The 19,665-nt window shown below is 48.6% G+C and overlaps 1 protein-coding gene across 1 annotated transcript in view; it reads right to left on the bottom strand.

Moving 5' to 3' along the window:
* The window catches only part of LOC140390006 (serotransferrin-B-like), a 139,461-nt gene extending 120,721 nt beyond the window's left edge, over positions 1-18,740 (bottom strand). Inside the window, exons 1-4 of the mRNA XM_072474772.1 lie at positions 18,629-18,740; positions 15,938-16,074; positions 12,432-12,528; positions 11,353-11,397 (exon numbers count right to left, since the gene is read on the bottom strand). Of these exons, the coding sequence (XP_072330873.1) occupies positions 11,353-11,397; positions 12,432-12,528; positions 15,938-16,074; positions 18,629-18,680 (331 nt within the window). The 5' untranslated portion in view covers positions 18,681-18,740. The remainder of the gene's footprint in view (positions 1-11,352; positions 11,398-12,431; positions 12,529-15,937; positions 16,075-18,628) is intronic.
* Between the last annotated feature and the right edge of the window lie 925 nt (positions 18,741-19,665).

Raw genomic sequence — 19,665 nt, 5'->3', positions numbered from 1 at the left:
GGAGATAGAGTCCAGACACAGTGAGGAGATACAGTCCAGACTAAGTGAGGAGATACATTCCAGACACAGTGAGGAGATAGGGTCCAGACACAGTTAGGAGATAGAGTCCAGACACAGTGAGGAGATGCAGTCCATACACAGTGAGGAGAAAGGGTCCAGACACAGTGAGGAGATACAGTCCAGACACAGTGAGGAGATAGGGTCCAGACACAGTGAGGAGATACAGTCCCGACACAGCGAGGAGATACAGTCCAGACACAGTGAGGAGATAGGGTCCAGACACAGTGAGGAGACACAGTCCAGACACAGTGAGGAGATAGAGTCCAAACACAGTGAGGAGATAGGGTCCAGACACAGTGAGGAGATACAGTCCAGACACAGTGAGGAGATACAGTCCAAACACAGTGAGGAGATAGGGTCCAGACACAGTGAGGAGATACAGTCCAGACACAGTGAGGAGATAGGGTCCAGAGATAGTGAGGAGACACAGTCCGGACACAGTGAGGAGATAGAGTCCGGACACAGTGAGGAGATAGGGTCCAGACACAGTGAGGAGATACAGTCCAGACACAGTGAGGAGATAGAGTCCAGACACAGTGAGGAGATACAGTCCAGACACAGTGAGGAGATAGAGTCCAGACACAGTGAGGAGATAGGGTCCAGACACAGTGAGGAGGTACAGTCCAGACACAGTGAGGAGATACCGTCCAGACACAGTGAGGTGATCGGGTCCAGACACAGTGAGGAGATAGGTTCCAGACATAGTGAGGAGATACAGTCCAGACACAGTGAGGAGATACAGTCCAAACACAGTGAGGAGATAGGGTCCAGACACAGTGAGGAGATACAGTCCAGACACAGTGAGGAGATAGGGTCCAGAGATAGTGAGGAGACACAGTCCGGACACAGTGAGGAGATAGAGTCCGGACACAGTGAGGAGATAGGGTCCAGACACAGTGAGGAGATACAGTCCAGACACAGTGAGGAGATAGAGTCCAGACACAGTGAGGAGATACAGTCCAGACACAGTGAGGAGATAGAGTCCAGACACAGTGAGGAGATAGGGTCCAGACACAGTGAGGAGATACAGTCCAGACACAGTGAGGAGATACCGTCCAGACACAGTGAGGTGATCGGGTCCAGACACAGTGAGGAGATAGGTTCCAGACATAGTGAGGAGATACAGTCCAGACACAGTGAGGAGATACAGTCCAGACACAGTGAGGAGATACAGTCCAGACACAGTGAGGAGATAGAGTCCAGACACAGTGAGGAGATACAGTCCAGACACAGTGAGGAGATAGGGTCCAGACACAGTGAGGAGATAGAGTCCAGACACAGTGAGGAGATACAGTCCAGACACAGTGAGGAGATACAGTCCAGAAACAGTGAGGAGATAGAGTCCAGTCACAGTGAGGAAGTACAGTCCAGACACAGTGAGGAGATACAGCCCAGACACAGTGAGGAGATACAGTCCAGACACAGTGAGGAGATAGAGTCCAGACAGAGTGAGGAGATACAGTCCAGACACAGTGAGGAGATACAGTCCAGACACAGTGAGGAGATAGAGTCCAGACACAGTGAGGAGATAGAGTCCAGACACAGTGAGGAGATACAGTCCAGACACAGTGAGGAGATAGAGTCCAGACACAGTGAGGAGATACAGTCCAGACACAGTGAGGAAATACAGTCCAGACACAGTGAGGAGATACAGTCCAGACACAGTGAGGAGATACAGTCCAGACACAGTGAGGAGATACAGTCCAGACACAGTGAGGAGATACAGTCCAGACACAGTGAGGAGATAGAGTCCAGACACAGTGAGGAGATAGGGTCCAGACACAGTGAGGAGATACAGTCCAGACACAGTGGGGAGATAGAGTCCAGACACAGTGAGGAGATACAGTCCAGACACAGTGAGGAGATAGAGTCCAGACACAGTGAGGTGATAGGGTCCAGACACAGTGAGGAGATAGAGTCCAGACACAGTGAGGAGATAGGGTCCAGACATAGTGAGGAGATACAGTCCAGACACAGTGAGGAGATAGGGTCCAGACACAGTGAGGAGATACAGTCCAGACACAGTGAGGAGATACAGTCCAGACACAGTGAGGAGATAGAGTCCAGACACAGTGAGGAGATAGAGTCCAGACACAGTGAGGAGATAGGTTCCAGACATAGTGAGGAGATACAGTCCAGACACAGTGAGGAGATACAGTCCAGACACAGTGAGAAGATACAGTCCAGACACAGTGAGGAGATACAGTCCAGACACAGTGAGGAGATAGAGTCCAGTCACAGTGAGGAGATAGAGTCCAGACACAGTGAGGAGATGGAGTCCAGACACAGTGAGGAGATACAGTCCAGACACAGTGAGGAGATAGAGTCCAGACACAGTGAGGAGATAGGGTGCAGTCACAGTGAGGAGATAGAGTCCAGACACAGTGAGGAGACACAGTCCAGACACAGTGAGGAGATACAGTCCAGACACAGTGAGGAGATATGTTCCAGATACAGTGAGGAGATACAGTCCAGACACAGTGAGGAGACAGAGTCCAGACACAGTGAGGAGATACAGTCCAGACACAGTGAGGAGATACAGTCCAGACACAGTGAGGAGATACAGTCCAGACACAGCGAGGAGATACATTCCAGACACAGTGAGGAGATACAGTCCAGACACAGTGAGGAGATACGTTCCAGACACAGTGAGGAGATACAGTCCAGACACAGTGACGATATAGAGTCCAGACACAGTGAGGAGATACAGTCCAGACACAGTGAGGAGATACAGTCCAGACACAGTGAGGAGATACAGTCCAGACACAGTGAGGAGATACAGTCCAGACACAGTGAGGAGATAGGGTCCAGACACAGTGAGGAGATAGAGTCCAGACACAGTGAGGAGATAGGGTCCAGACACAGTGAGGAGATAGAGTCCAGACATAGTGAGGAGATACAGTCCAGACACAGTGAGGAGATACAGTCCAGACACAGTGAGGAGATAGGGTCCAGACACAGTGAGGAGATACAGTCCAGACACAGTGAGGAGATAGAGTCCAGACACAGTGAGGAGATACAGTCCAGACACAGTGAGGAGATAGAGTCCAGACACAGCGAGGAGATACAGTCCAGACACAGTGAGGTGATAGGGTCCAGACACAGTGAGTAGATAGAGTCCAGACACAGTGAGGAGATAGAGTCCAGACACAGTGAGGAGATAGAGTCCAGACACAGTGAGAAGATAGGGTCCAGACACAGTGAGGAGATACAGTCCAGACACAGTGAGGAGATAGAGTCCAGACACAGTAAGGAGATAGAGTCCAGACACAGTGAGGAGATAGAGTCCAGACACAGTGAGGAGATACCGTCCAGACACTGTGAGGAGATACAGTCCAGACACAGTGAGGAGATAGAGTCCAGACACAGTGAGGAGATAGAGTCCAGACACAGTGAGAAGATAGGGTCCAGACACAGTGAGGAGATACAGTCCAGACACAGTGAGGAGATACAGTCCAGACACAGTGAGGAGATACGTTCCAGACACAGTGAGGAGATAGGGTCCAGACACAGTGAGGAGATACAGTCCAGACACAGTGAGGAGATAGAGTCCTGACACAGTGAGGAGATACAGTCCAGACACAGTGAGGAGATAGAGTCCAGACACAGTGAGGAGATAGAGTCCTGACACAGTGAGGAGATACAGTCCAGACACAGTGAGGAGATACAGTCCAGACACAGTGAGGAGATACAGTCCAGACACAGTGAGGAGATACAGTCCAGACACAGTGAGGAGATACAGTCCAGACACAGTGAGGAGATACAGTCCAGACACAGTGAGGAGACACAGTCCAGACACAGTGAGAAGATAGGGTCCAGACACAGTGAGGAGATAGAGTCCAGACACAGTGAGGAGATAGAGTCCAGACACAGTGAGGAGATACAGTCCAGACACAGTGAGGAGATAGAGTCCAGACACAGTGAGGCGATACAGTCCAGACACAGTGAGGAGATAGAGTCCAGACACAGTGAGGAGATACGGTCCAGACACAGTGAGGAGATCTGGTCCAGACACAGTGAGGAGAAAGGGTCCAGACACAGTGAGGAGATAGAGTCCAGACACAGTGAGGAGATAGGGTCCAGACACAGTGAGGAGATACAGTCCAGACACAGTGAGGAGATACAGTCCAGGCACAGTGAGGAAATACAGTCCAGACACAGTGAGGAGATAGAGTCCAGACACAGTGAGGAGATAGATTCCAGACACAGTGAGGAGATACAGTCCAGACACAGTGAGGAGATACAGTCCAGACACAGTGAGGAGACGCAGTCCAGACACAGTGAGGAGATAGAGTCCAGACACAGTGAGGAGATACAGTCCAGACACAGTGAGGAGATAGAGTCCAGTCACAGTGAGGAGATACAGTCCAGACACAGTGAGGAGATACCGTCCAGACACAGTGAGGAGATACAGTCCAGACACAGTAAGGAGATTGAGTCCAGACACAGTGAGGAGATACAGTCCAGACACAGTGAGGAGATAGAGTCCAGACACAGTGAGGAGATACAGTCCAGACACAGTGAGGAGATACCGTCCAGACACAGTGAGGAGATACAGTCCAGACACAGTGAGGAGATAGAGTCCAGACACAGTGAGGAGATACAGTCCAGACACAGTGAGGAGATACAGTCCAGACACAGTGAGGAGATAGGGTGCAGACACAGGAAGGAGATTGAGTCCAGACACAGTGAGGAGATACAGTCCAGACACAGTGAGGAGATACAGTCCAGACACAGTGAGGAGATACAGTCCAGACACAGTGAGGAGATAGGGTCCAGACACAGTGAGGAGATACAGTCCAGACACAGTGAGGAGATAGGGTCCAGACACAGTGAGGAGATACAGTCCAGACACAGTGAGGAGATAGGGTGCAGACACAGTAAGGAGATTGAGTCCAGACACAGTGAGGAGATACAGTCCAGACACAGTGAGGAGATACAGTCCAGACACAGTGAGGAGATAGGGTGCAGACACAGTAAGGAGATTGAGTCCAGACACAGTGAGGAGATACAGTGCAGACACAGTGAGGAGATAGGGTGCAGACACAGTAAGGAGATTGAGTCCAGACACAGTGAGGAGATACAGTCCAGACACAGTGAGGAGATACAGTCCAGACACAGTGAGGAGATACAGTCCAGACACAGTGAGGAGATACAGTCCAGACACAGTAAGGAGATTGAGTCCAGACACAGTGAGGAGATAGGGTGCAGACACAGTAAGGAGATTGAGTCCAGACACAGTGAGGAGATACAGTCCAGACACAGTGAGGAGATAGAGTCCAGACACAGTGAGGAGATACAGTCCAGACACAGTGAGGAGATACCGTCCAGACACAGTGAGGAGATACAGTCCAGACACAGTGAGGAGATAGAGTCCAGACACAGCGAGGAGATACAGTCCAGACACAGTGAGGAGATAGAGTCCAGACACAGTGAGGAGATAGGGTCCAGACACAGTGAGGAGATACAGTCCAGACACAGTGAGGAGATACAGTGCAGACACAGTGAGGAGATACAGTCCAGACACAGTGAGGAGATACAGTCCAGACACAGTGAGGAGATAGAGTCCAGACACAGTGAGGAGATAGAGTCCAGACACAGTGAGAAGATAGGGTCCAGACACAGTGAGGAGATACAGTCCAGACACAGTGAGGAGATAGAGTCCAGACACAGTAAGGAGATAGAGTCCAGACACAGTGAGGAGATAGAGTCCAGACACAGTGAGGAGATACCGTCCAGACACTGTGAGGAGATACAGTCCAGACACAGTGAGGAGATAGAGTCCAGACACAGTGAGGAGATAGAGTCCAGACACAGTGAGAAGATAGGGTCCAGACACAGTGAGGAGATACAGTCCAGACACAGTGAGGAGATACAGTCCAGACACAGTGAGGAGATACGTTCCAGACACAGTGAGGAGATAGGGTCCAGACACAGTGAGGAGATACAGTCCAGACACAGTGAGGAGATAGAGTCCTGACACAGTGAGGAGATACAGTCCAGACACAGTGAGGAGATAGAGTCCAGACACAGTGAGGAGATAGAGTCCTGACACAGTGAGGAGATACAGTCCAGACACAGTGAGGAGATACAGTCCAGACACAGTGAGGAGATACAGTCCAGACACAGTGAGGAGATACAGTCCAGACACAGTGAGGCGATACAGTCCAGACACAGTGAGGAGATACAGTCCAGACACAGTGAGGAGACACAGTCCAGACACAGTGAGGAGATCTGGTCCAGACACAGTGAGGAGAAAGGGTCCAGCCACAGTGAGGAGATAGGGTCCAGACACAGTGAGGAGATACAGTCCAGACACAGTGAGGAGATACAGTCCAGGCACAGTGAGGAAATACAGTCCAGACACAGTGAGGAGATAGAGTCCAGACACAGTGAGGAGATAGATTCCAGACACAGTGAGGAGATAGAGTCCAGACACAGTGAGGAGATACAGTCCAGACACAGTGAGGAGACGCAGTCCAGACACAGTGAGGAGATAGAGTCCAGACACAGTGAGGAGATAGAGTCCAGACACAGTGAGGAGATACAGTCCAGACACAGTGAGGAGATAGAGTCCAGACACAGTGAGGAGATAGAGTCCAGATACAGTGAGGAGATAGAGTCCAGACACAGTGAGGAGATACAGTCCAGACACAGTGAGGAGATACAGTCCAGACACAGTGAGGAGATACAGTCCAGACACAGTGAGGAGATAGGGTCCAGACACAGTGAGGAGATACAGTCCAGACACAGTGAGGAGATACAGTCCAGACACAGTGAGGAGATACAGTCCAGACACAGTGAGGAGATTCAGTCCAGACACAGTGAGGAGATAGGGTCCAGACACAGTGAGGAGATACAGTCCAGACACAGTGAGGAGATACAGTCCAGACACAGTGAGGAGATACAGTCCAGACACAGTGAGGAGATAGGGTCCAGACACAGTGAGGAGATACAGTCCAGACACAGTGAGGAGATACAGTCCAGACACAGTGAGGAGATACAGTCCAGACACAGTGAGGAGATACAGTCCAGACACAGTGAGGAGTTAGGGTCCAGACACAGTGAGGAGATACAGTCCAGACACAGTGAGGAGATACAGTCCAGACACAGTGAGGAGATACAGTCCAGACACAGTGAGGAGATACAGTCCAGACACAGTGAGGAGATACAGTCCAGACACTGTGAGGAGATCGAGTCCAGACACAGTGAGGAGATACAGTCCAGACACAGTGAGGAGATAGAATCCAGACACGGTGAGGAGATAGGGTCCAGACACAGTGAGGAGATAGGGTCCAGACATAGTGAGGAGACACAGTCCAGACACAGTGAGGAGATAGAATCCAGACACAGTGAGGAGATAGGGTACAGACACAGTGAGGAGATAGGTTCCAGACATAGTGAGGAGATACAGTCCAGACACAGTGAGGAGATACAGTCCAGACACAGTGAGGAGATACAGTCCAGACACAGTGAGGAGATACAGTCCAGACACAGTGAGGAGATAGAGTCCAGACACAGTGAGGAGATACAGTCCAGACACTGTGAGGAGATACAGTCCAGACACAGTGAGGAGATAGAGTCCAGACACAGTGAGGAGATAGCGTCCAGACACAGTGAGGAGATACAGTTCAGACACAGTGAGGAGATAGAGTCCAGACACAGTGAGGTGATAGGGACCAGACACAGTGAGGAGATAGAGTCCAGACACAGTGAGGAGATAGGGTCCAGACATCGTGAGGAGATACAGTCCAGACACAGTGAGGAGATAGGGTCCAGACACAGTGAGGAGATAGGTTCCAGACATAGTGAGGAGATACAGTCCAGACACAGTGAGGAGATACAGTCCAGACACAGTGAGGAGATAGGGTCCAGACATAGTGAGGAGATACAGTCCAGACACAGTGAGGAGATACAGTTCAGACACAGTGAGGAGATAGAGTCCAGACATAGTGAGGAGATACAGTCCAGACACAGTGAGGAGATACAGTCCAGACACAGTGAGGAGATACAGTTCAGACACAGTGAGGAGATAGAGTCCAGACATAGTGAGGAGATACAGTCCAGACACAGTGAGGAGATACAGTCCAGACACAGTGAGGAGATACGTTCCAGACACAGTGAGGAGATACAGTCCAGACACAGTGAGGAGATAGAGTCCAGACACAGTGAGGAGATACAGTCCAGACACAGTGAGGAGATACAGTCCAGACACAGTGAGGAGATACAGTCCAGACACAGCGAGGAGATACAGTCCAGACACAGTGAGGAGATACAGTCCAGACACAGTGAGGAGATACATTCCAGACACAGTGAGGAGATACAGTCCAGACACAGTGAGGAGATAGAGTCCAGACACAGTGAGGAGATACAGTCCAGACACAGTGAGGAGATACAGTCCAGACACAGTGAGGAGATACAGTCCAGACACAGTGAGGAGATACAGTCCAGACACAGTGAGGAGATACCGTCCAGACACAGTGAGGAGATAGGGTCCAGACACAGTGAGGAGATAGAGTCCAGACACAGTGAGGAGATAGGGTCCAGACACAGTGAGGAGATACAGTCCAGTCACAGTGAGGAGATACAGTCCAGACACAGTGAGGAGATACGTTCCAGGCACAGTGAGGAGATACAGTCCAGACACAGTGAGGAGATAGAGTCCAGACACAGTGAGGAGATACAGTCCAGACACAGTGAGGAGATAGAGTCCAGACACAGTGAGGAGATACAGTCCCGACACAGCGAGGAGATACAGTCCAGACACAGTGAGGAGATACAGTCCAGACACAGTGAGGAGATACAGTCCAGACACAGTGAGGAGATACCGTCCAGACACAGTGAGGAGATAGGGTCCAGACACAGTGAGGAGATAGAGTCCAGACACAGTGAGGAGATAGGGTCCAGACACAGTGAGGAGATAGAGTCCAGACATAGTGAGGAGATACAGTCCAGACACAGTGAGGAGATACAGTCCAGACACAGTGAGGAGATACGTTCCAGACACAGTGAGGAGATACAGTCCAGACACAGTGAGGAGATAGAGCCCAGACACAGTGAGGAGATACAGTCCAGACACAGTGAGGAGATACAGTCCAGACACAGTGAGGAGATACAGTCCCGACACAGCGAGGAGATACAGTCCAGACACAGTGAGGAGATACAGTCCAGACACAGTGAGGAGATACGTTCCAGACACAGTGAGGAGATACAGTCCAGACACAGTGAGGAGATAGAGTCCAGACACAGTGAGGAGATACAGTCCAGACACAGTGAGGAGATACAGTCCAGACACAGTGAGGAGATACAGTCCAGACACAGTGAGGAGATAGGGTCCAGACACAGTGAGGAGATACAGTCCAGACACAGTGAGTAGATACAGTCCAGACACAGTGAGGAGATAGAGTCCAGACACAGTGAGGAGATAGGGTCCAGACACAGTGAGGAGATAGAGTCCAGACACAGTGAGGAGATAGAGTCCTGACACAGTGAGGAGACACAGTCCAGACACAGTGAGGAGATACAGTCCAGACACTGTGAGGAGATACAGTCCAGACACAGTGAGGAGATAGAGTCCAGACACAGTGAGGAAGTACAGTCCAGACACAGAGAGGAGATAGGGTCCAGACACAGTGAGGAGATAGAGTCCAGACACAGTGAGGAGATAGAGTCCAGACACAGTGAGGAGATAGAGTCCAGACACAGTGAGGAGATAGAGTCCAGACACAGTGAGGAGATAGGATCCAGACACAGTGAGGAGATACAGTCCAGACACAGTGAGGAGATAGAGTCCAGACACAGTGAGGAGATAGGATCCAGACACAGTGAGGAGATACGGTCCAGACACAGTGAGGAGATCTGGTCCAGACACAGTGAGGAGATACAGTCCAGACACAGTGAGTAGATAGGATCCAGACACAGTGAGGAGATACAGTCCAGACACAGTGAGGAGATACAGTCCAGACACAGTGAGGAAATACAGTCCAGACACAGTGAGGAGATAGAGTCCAGACACAGTGAGGAGATACATTCCAGACACAGTGAGGAGATAGATTCCAGACACAGTGAAGAGATACAGTCCAGACACAGTGAGGAGACACAGTCCAGACACAGTGAGGAGATAGAGTCCAGACACAGTGAGGAGATAGAGTCCAGACACAGTGAGGAGATACAGTCCAGACACAGTGAGGAGATAGAGTCCTGACACAGTGAGGAGATACAGTCCAGACACAGTGAGGAGATACAGTCCAGACACAGTGAGGAGATAGGGTCCAGACACAGTGAGGAGATACAGTCCAGACACAGTGAGGAGATAGGGTCCAGACACAGTGAGGAGATAGAGTCCAGACACAGTGAGGAGATAGAGTCCTGACACAGTGAGGAGATACAGTCCAGACACAGTGAGGAGATACAGTCCAGACACAGTGAGGAGATAGAGTCCAGACACAGTGAAGAAATACAGTCCAGACACAGTGAGGAGATAGGGTCCAGACACAGTGAGGAGATACAGTCCAGAAACAGTGAGGAGATAGAGTCCAGACACAGTGAGGAGATAGGGTCCAGACACAGTGAGGAGATACAGTCCAGACACAGTGAGGAGATACAGTCCAGACACAGTGAGGAGATACAGTCCAGACACAGTGAGGAAATACAGTCCAGACACAGTGAGGAGATAGGGTCCAGACACAGTGAGGAGATACAGTCCAGACATAGTGATGAGATACAGTCCAGACACAGTGAGGAGATACAGTCCAGACACAGTGAGGAGATACGTTCCAGACACAGTGAGGAGATACAGTCCAGACACAGTGAGGAGATAGAGTCCAGACACAGTGAGGAGATACAGTCCAGACACAGTGAGGAGATACAGTCCAGACACAGTGAGGAGATACAGTCCAGACACAGCGAGGAGATACAGTCCAGACACAGTGAGGAGATACAGTCCAGACACAGTGAGGAGATACGTTCCAGACACAGTGAGGAGATACAGTCCAGACACAGTGAGGAGGTAGAGTCCAGACACAGTGAGGAGATACAGTCCAGACACAGTGAGGAGATACAGTCCAGACACAGTGAGGAGATAGGGTCCAGACACAGTGAGGAGATACTGTCCAGACACAGTGAGGAGATAGAGTCCAGACACAGTGAGGAGATACAGTCCAGACACAGTGAGGAGATACAACCCAGACACATTGCAAACTTAGAGATCCACTGAAGTGACCGCATCACATTTAACTACTTTATTGAAATTCCTGTAAATATTTAGTATAAAAAATAACTTCTGGAACTCACATGACTCTTTGAGCGCTGCTAGGTTGCCGCAGGCTTCAAGGTTCTCTGTAGACAAAAATACCAGAATGTAAAGAGTAATAACACTTCCTCAGACTGAATAGATAGCCCTCTAACTTCAGAATCTTTCTTGAGCAAATGATGATGACTGGTGGTTTGTGTAGTGTTTTTCTGGGCATAGTGACCTAAATCAACCCGCTCCCCCCACCCCCCTCCCCACCCGCATCCTCCCCAACCTCCTGATGCACCATTGGTAGTGCATTAATTGAAGTACTAAAACAGAGCCAAGACTGCACTGTTCCCATCCTTGGGTGTCACTGCCATATATTTCTTTCACATGGAAACACTGATGATATTTCTAGCTTTTAGGCCCAGCTGGTCAGCAAGGGCTGCAGCCTTAAATGCCCCCCCCCCCCCCCCCCACCCCTCTGCAGTATAAAGCTCAATGACAAAAGTAACCACTGTTGCTACCTCCATAACGGCACATCTGGGTACGATTCACGATCACAATGCTCTGTAATCATCTCCTTTCTGAATAAAACCTCAGTTACTGTCAGTGCTCATTGATCAAACACAAGTAGAAGTCCTTCTGTCTGTGTGACCCAATGTGGGGCTTCTCCCTGAGCATGTGTCTGCAACACAGCTGAGCATCCATCCATGGCTGCTGCCCTTCTTCCAAGGAACACATTCACTGTGCTCTCTCTCAAATAGGGAAGAGGAGAACGGGCAGTCTTCGTGCCAATGGCACAAAGGCAGATGGTAGAGCAGGTGGCAACAAGCAAACAATAACCTGGGGGGTGATAAATTGAGCAGTAATTTCACGACTGGTCCCTTTGAACTTACATCTGCCTTGCACCAGACAGGGTATATGGGGTCTGGTATCACTATCTCATTTGCATTTGGCAGAAATGTCAACAGAACTTTGGTTGATTGCGATGGAGGCAGGGGAATGAAGGGGAACAGTCGTCTGGCCAATAACTGACCTAACATCAGGCAGAAGGTTCTGGGAAATCGAGACTATTAGCCTCCATGAGAGGAAGATGGGTCTGAGAGCAGATACGGGGAGAGGTACACATACCTACCTTTGTCATAATACTCAGTCATGACTGGTACCAGACCACATTTTTCCGCAACAATCATTGTTGAACTATGAAGAACAACAGCGTCAGCTTCAGCCAGCTGCAAAACGAAAGAGTCTTATTAATGAATTGGCCTCCTTAAAGTTACTGGCTACTTCTTTCAATCTGGTTTTTAGATGCTACTGAGCTCACCATCAGTTGGGCATAGGATTCAAACCCTCCTCTGTGTCCCTCTGCCTTCTTCCACTGATTTCAACTGAGGGAATATTCCCCTTAGTCTCTGTTCTCTCCTCTCTCATCCTTCCTGTCCCTGTGTCTCCTTCTCCAGTCTGTACGCTCTTTCTGTGTTTCTCTCTTTCTCAGACTTTTTCTTTCACTCTCACACTTCCTCTATCCCCACCTGGGTGTCAGTGTGTATCTTGTCTTTCTCTCTCTTTATCATTGTCTCTTGTTTTCTCATTCTTTTTCTCTCGCTCTTTGCGTCCGGCTGTGAGTGCAGAGCTCATTTCACCTCAGCCAGACAAATGTCCCAGATGTTTCTCTAAATATGAAGAGGGACCTAATTACCAGATGCACCAACCAGGGTAATTTTCATAACCTGAGTTGTTTGTGTGCAACTCTTGAGAGATCTGGGACGGGATTCTCCGTTAGTCGATGCTGAAACCGGTAAAGGCGATTGGGCAGAGAATCAGTTGTGACGCCAAAATCGCGGCAGGCGCCGATTTGCCGGCAAATCGCAATGCTCCAGCACCTTGACAGCGACGTCAATGCATTCCGGAACGCACGTACAGTACACATCGTAAGCATATCATTAGCGGACCCGACCCGGTATTCTCCGGGGCCTCTGCGATTCTCCGCCACAGAAAGGCTGAGCTCCCAATGGTTCATAGATTATCATATAATTTACAGTGCAGAAGAAGGCCATTCGGCCCGTCGAGTCTGCACCGGCTCTTGGAAAGAGCACCCTACCCAAGGTCAACACTTCCGCCCTATCCCCATAACCCAACACTAAGGGCAATTTTGGACACTAAGGGCAATTTAGCATGGCCAATCCACCTAACCTGCACATCTTTGGACTGTGGGAGGAAACCGGAGCACCCGGAGGAAACCCACGCACACACGAGGAGGATGTGCAGACTCCGCACAGACAGTGACCCAAGCTGGAATCGAACCTGGGACCCTGGAGCTGTGAAGCAATTGTGCTATCCACAATGCTACCGTGCTGCCCTAACAGTGTGGTTCACTTGTGCTTTTAAAAATCGTGAAACAGGCGTGGCGGCTGCTGTGGGAGAGAGAGAGCGTACGAAAGGTTTCCAACATCGCCATGTTTGCTGACAATTCTGGCGCTGGCTTGGGGGCTTCTGCCAGGGCCAGAGGGAGTAGTCGCTGGTGGCCATGAGGTGGGCTATGGGGTCGGGGTGGATGGGCATGGCGTTGGCGTCAACACTTTGACTCAAAAATAGAGAATCCCGCTCTACGTATTGGTTCCTGGTGGGGTTGGTGTAGCTCAGTTGGCTGGACGGCTGTTTCGTGTTGCAGACTGAGGCCAACAGCACAGGTTCAATTCCTGTACCGGCTGAGGCTTATTCATGAAGACCCAACCTTGCCCTTCTCAGAGGTGTGGTGATTCTCAGGTTAAATCACCACACAGACCCACGCTGATTCCAGACCCACACAGAGATTCGGTTGACTCTTAACTGCCCCCCTCTGAAATGGCCTCGCAAGTCACTCAGTTCAAAGGCAATTAGGGATGGGCAATAAATGCTGGTCCAGCCCAGCGACACCCACATTCCAAAGAACGAATAAAAAATAAATAGCAGGCAGCACAGTGGCACAGTGGTTAGCACTGCTGTCTCACGGCGTCGAGGTCCCAGGTTCGATCCTGGCTCAGGGTCACTGTCCGTGTGGAGTTTGAACATTCTCCCCGTGTTTGCGTGGGTTTCGCCCCCACAACACAAAGATGTGTAGGGTAGGTGGATTGGCCACACTAAATTGCCCTTTAATTGGAAAAAATGAATTGGGTACTCTCAATTTAGAAAATAAAATAAAAATTAATTAATTAATTAAAACAAAAAATAGTGACTTCACGATTGGTGCTTGCCGACACTGTAAAGGATGATGGCCGTTCTCTTGGCTTGTGGGTATGTTTGTATTATAGATTATGCTTGTTTTCTCGATAAGAACATGGGGAGGGTAGAAAATTGATGAAATTCTTGAGCAAAACTTGTAACTAAATAAAATGTTAAAAAACTGCAATATTTATGCACTTCTTGCAACTCTTTCCTTCATTGATTTCTATGTCCATACTTTAGGTAGATATAAACTTTGTAGAACTTGTTTTAAAATTGGTTTTGATATCTGGAAATATAGAATAAAACCTTAAAGCCTCATTATCAAAGCTTGTACAGTAAGGAGCTTAAATTATAGAAATAATATTGCAGAGTTAGAGAGAGTTGAACAATACAATTCTGTGTAAGGAAATAAAAATACAATAGATATAAGATTAAATGTCAGAGATTCAGGCCGGAGGGGAGGAGAAACCTACTCACACGGTGAGTTGAGAGGCTGGAGAATTAATTAACAGGACTAGTGGTTGACTCAGAAACCATGTGAACTGGGAAAGATGATGGAAAAGGATATAAAGTAATCAAGGAATGCTGTGGGGATAAATTTAAACTATTTTCTTGCATTGAGTGTAAACCCTGGCATGTACTGATCGGGTTGAGTGGCATGGGTCCCTACTTTAACTTCCATACATCCTTCTGGCTGGGTGCAATTACACATTCCCTCCAGTGCAGGCACTGTTGCTCCATTTTTGACCTTAGTTTACCTGCCTCTTGACACAGCTGTAATCCTCCAAATTTCAGTTATGGCTCATTGTGTTTCAGGGTCTGTGTGACAATAGGTCTCCCTATGGTTAAGTTCACCCAACTAATTCTATCCTCTCACATCCAAATAAACCCGTTACAATCTAAATAGACTCCCACATCTGAAATACACCTGCCACTTTCCAAATATGTCCCCTCATAATCCAAATATTCTAAAGATACTCGTTAAAATCCAAATATACCCTCCAACATTCCAATTATACCTCCCATATTCTAAAATATACTCACTCGCATTCTAAGTATACCCTCCTCATTCTCACTTATTCTCACACTTTTTTCCCTCAGTCCCCATGGCCAACCTTTTATAATTAATACTGATGAAACAATTCATTTCTTCATTTGTTGCTCCATTTGTAAACCATGGCATTTCCAGCCAAGGTGGAGGCAAGAATCTTACTCCTGGCTTTGGCCAACGCCCCTCCACATCTAAGGCTATGCGGGACCAGAGGAGGTCCTTTCACCTTCCTGTGCAAGTGCCTCAAACTCATGTGACACTTTTGAAGCCCACACGGATTTGGGGATGGGGGAGGGCGTGGGGGGGGGGGGGGGGGGGGGGAGGTGTGCCAATATAGCCCCTATTTTATACAGTGACGTGCTATTAAATGTGCTGGTGATATTTACCGAAACTTTCTGAAGGCAGCCTTCCATGGAGTCAGCCTGGACACAGCTGACTGATGTCCAGTTGCTGCATTTATTCTGTTCTTTCTCACTGGTGGTGCACCAACGCAGTTTATCATCAGCAGATGCAGTGACCTCACCTGTGGAACAGGAGCATGTTGACTTTTGTTTCATCACTTTATTGTACATTGTTTATAAGTTGGAGTTTTAACCCATCCTATCCCATAATAAGAATCTTTGACCAGAGAAGCAGGTGCCCAGAGTACTGGAAGGGCATGTACACTCTCCGTGTGCAGAAAAGCTGCTGCTCTGATCACCAAAAACCCTCTGATATTTTTAGATTGTCTCCCCCTTGTTCTCGATTCCCTTATCAGAGGAAATAGTTTCCCAGTATCCACCTGAGGTCCACAGGCATAATAGATATACACACAATGTCTGTATTGTTGTACAACAGATATACACACAGTGCCTGCACTGGGGTACACAGGTGCACAAAATGTACCTGTGCAGGGTACATGGATGTAGGGTGGAATTTTGCAATGCCACCTCCCTGGAGTGGGATGGCAACCAGGAGGGTACATGAAATTTGGTACCATGCGCCATCACCCGTGCCGTACCCATTGCTTGCCCACCTCCACTAATATTTTACCTGTGGCCGGAAGTGTCCAGGCCTTATGGAAAGACCATCCAGTGAAACCTGGTAGTCTTTTTTTACTGGCTGTGGGGAGGGTTCCTCTTGTTCAGGCATCTTGTGCCAACGGAGCCCCTCTCTGGTTTGTCCACAACCCCCCCTCCCGCCGTCCTTCACATGTTATCTCTCCACACTCCTGAACCTGGTTCCACACACCCCTTGACAGGGTATTCCAGATTGGCCCCAGTGGAAGACCGCAACTTACATTACTCGGCTCCATTGAAGATCCTCTTCGGGGACTGGCTGCAGTCCCAGTACTGTCCACCGCTCCCAATGGCACTGGTGCGATTCGGGTGCTGCCAGCCATCTGATTGGCTGACAGCTCTTGGGGGGACCTTCCTCAAAGATGAGGGTAAAAATATCTCTCTGAGCCAACTAGCAGCTGTTAAATCACAGCCAGCCAGCCTGACCAATCAGAGGCGTGCTTGGCTGCAATTTTCAGCCGAGGGCACAGACTTCATGTAAAATTCCAGCCAGGGTATAATTGGAAAAATGAAAGATGCTTTCTGTTAATTATCAACTTCTATATTTGCAAATAAGGAGTCACATGCTGTTGGTTTTACTCTGTCTTTGGGCAATAGATAATTCAAAATTAAAACACTTTCCCTCGGAATGGTCATTTCCCTCTTTGGTAAAAATCTGCATGAGATCTCCATACAGAGTGAGCAGAAGTGAGCAGGGACCAAACTGTGAGCAGATACCAAACTGTGAGCAGGGACCAAACTGTGAGCAGATACCCAAACGGTGAGCAGAGCTCTGAGCAGATACCAAACTGTGAGCAGATACCAAGCTGCGAGCAGATCCCAAACTGTGAGCAAATACCAAACTGTGAGCAGATACCAAACTGTGAGCAGATACCAAACTGTGAGCAGATACCAAACTGTGAGCAGAGCTGTGAGCAGATACCAAACTGTGAGCAGATACCAAACTGCGAGCAGATCCCAAACTGTGAGCAAATACCAAACTGTGAGCAGATACCAAACTCCGTGCAGATACCAAACTGTGTGCAGATACCAAACTGTGAGCAGATACCAAATTGCGTGCAGATACCAAACTGTGAGCAGATACCAAACTGTGAGCAGATACCAAACTGTGAGCAGATACCAATCTGTGAGCAGATACCAAACTGTGAGCAGATACCAAACTGTGAGCAGATACCAAACTGTGAGCAGATACGTAGCACGGTAGCATAGTGGTTAGCACAATTGCTTCACAGCGCCAGGGTCCCAGGTTCAATTCCCTGCTGGGTCACTGTCTGTGCGGAGTCTGCATGTTCTCCCCGTGTGTGCGTGGGTTTCCTCCGGGTGCTCCGGTTTCCTCCCACAGTCCAAAGATGTGCGGGTTAGGTGGATTGGCCATGCTAAATTGCCCTTAGTGTCCAAAATTGCCCTTTGTGTTGGGTGGGGTTACTGGGTTATGGGGATGGGGTGGGGGGGTGGGCTTGGATAGGGTGCTCTTTCCAAGAGCCGGTGCTGACTCGATGGGCCGAATGGCCTCTTTCTGCACTGTAAATTCTATGATTCTGTAAATTCTATGATACAAACTGTGAGCAGGGACCAAACTGTGAGCAGATACCAAACTGTGAGCAGATACCAAACTGTGTGCAGATACCAAACTGTGAGCAGATACCAAACTGCATACAGATACCAAACTGTGAGCAGATACCAAACTCTGAGCAGAAACCAAACCGTGCAGATACCAAACTGTGAGCAGATACCAAACTGCGAGCAGATACCAAAGTGCATACAGATACCAAACTGTGAGCAGATGCCAAACTGTGAGCAGATACCTAACTGTGAGCACATCCTGAACTGCGTGCAGATACCAAACTGTGAGCAGATACCAAACTGTGTGCAGATACCAAACTGTGAGCAGAGCTGTGAGCAGATACTAAACTTTGAGCAGATACCAAACTACGAGCAGAGACCAAACTGTGAGCAGGTACTAAACTATGAGCACTCAATAAAAGTAAACTTGTTTCTAAAATAACAAAAATGACTCACAGATAATTGCAAAGACCAAAGCTGTGAACAGCAGCGTCATCCTGCCCCACATGTTTAAGACGGGTGAAAGTGAGGAACAATCTGTCACTAGCAGCTCTGTGTAGGTCTTTGTGCTCTACCTCCCCTTTTAAAGAGCTCTGAGTTGGCAGGAATAGAGCAGATGACAACACCAATCTCTGTTGACTGTGCGTTTCACAAGAACTCATTAGAACAAACCAAACTTTGTAATTCAAACAAAGCCTTAATTTTGGGAAATGAGAAGGATTGTGTTTTCACAATTTAAGATTTATTGTTTCCAAATATGTTATCAATTTAATATTGGTAAATACAGATGGGTTATGCAAAATATATGGTCAGGAACTGATTTCTAAACTGCTACATTTTCTAACGCTTTCTCAAATGATTAACATTTATTTCTCCATAAATTCTATCCCTGGCTTCTCCTGATTGATCTCAGTGTGACTGCCAGTACGGACATCAGAGATCCAATGCTTGCATTGTCCCTGTGATCGCTGATCTACTTGTTTGTCAATATCGCAAGTTCAAAACTCTCATTCTTGTGATTAACTCTCTTAGTACCTGCACCCACCCCTCGCCCTATAACATCTTCAATGCTCCCAACCCTCAACTCTCCATCGCTCTCATTCCGCTCCCTCAGCCCTCCCTTCAACTACCACCACCGGCCACTCCCCCAACCCTTGGGTGGTCGCAATAAGGTTAATTTAAAAGGAATCCCTTCCCGTGTGGGTACCTTTTCCCAGTTCATATATATTTACTTTTTAGAAGGAGCCCACGTAACCAGGATTTCTTGAGTCAAAGAAATCGTAGATTTATTAGTTGCTAAAACCTGAGAAATTTATTTTTTTAAATGCTACACATACGTAGAACATAGAACATACAGAGCAGAAGGAGGCCATTCGACCCATCAAGTCTGTACTGACCCACTTAAGCCCTCACTTCCACCCTATCCCCGTAACCCAATAACCTCTCCTAACCTTTTTAGACACGAAGGGCAATTTATCATGGCCAATCCACCT

The sequence above is a fragment of the Scyliorhinus torazame genome, chromosome 14, assembly GCF_047496885.1.
Source record: "Scyliorhinus torazame isolate Kashiwa2021f chromosome 14, sScyTor2.1, whole genome shotgun sequence".
NCBI lineage: Eukaryota > Metazoa > Chordata > Chondrichthyes > Carcharhiniformes > Scyliorhinidae > Scyliorhinus > Scyliorhinus torazame.
This window is presented reverse-complemented; position numbering and strand designations above follow the sequence as displayed.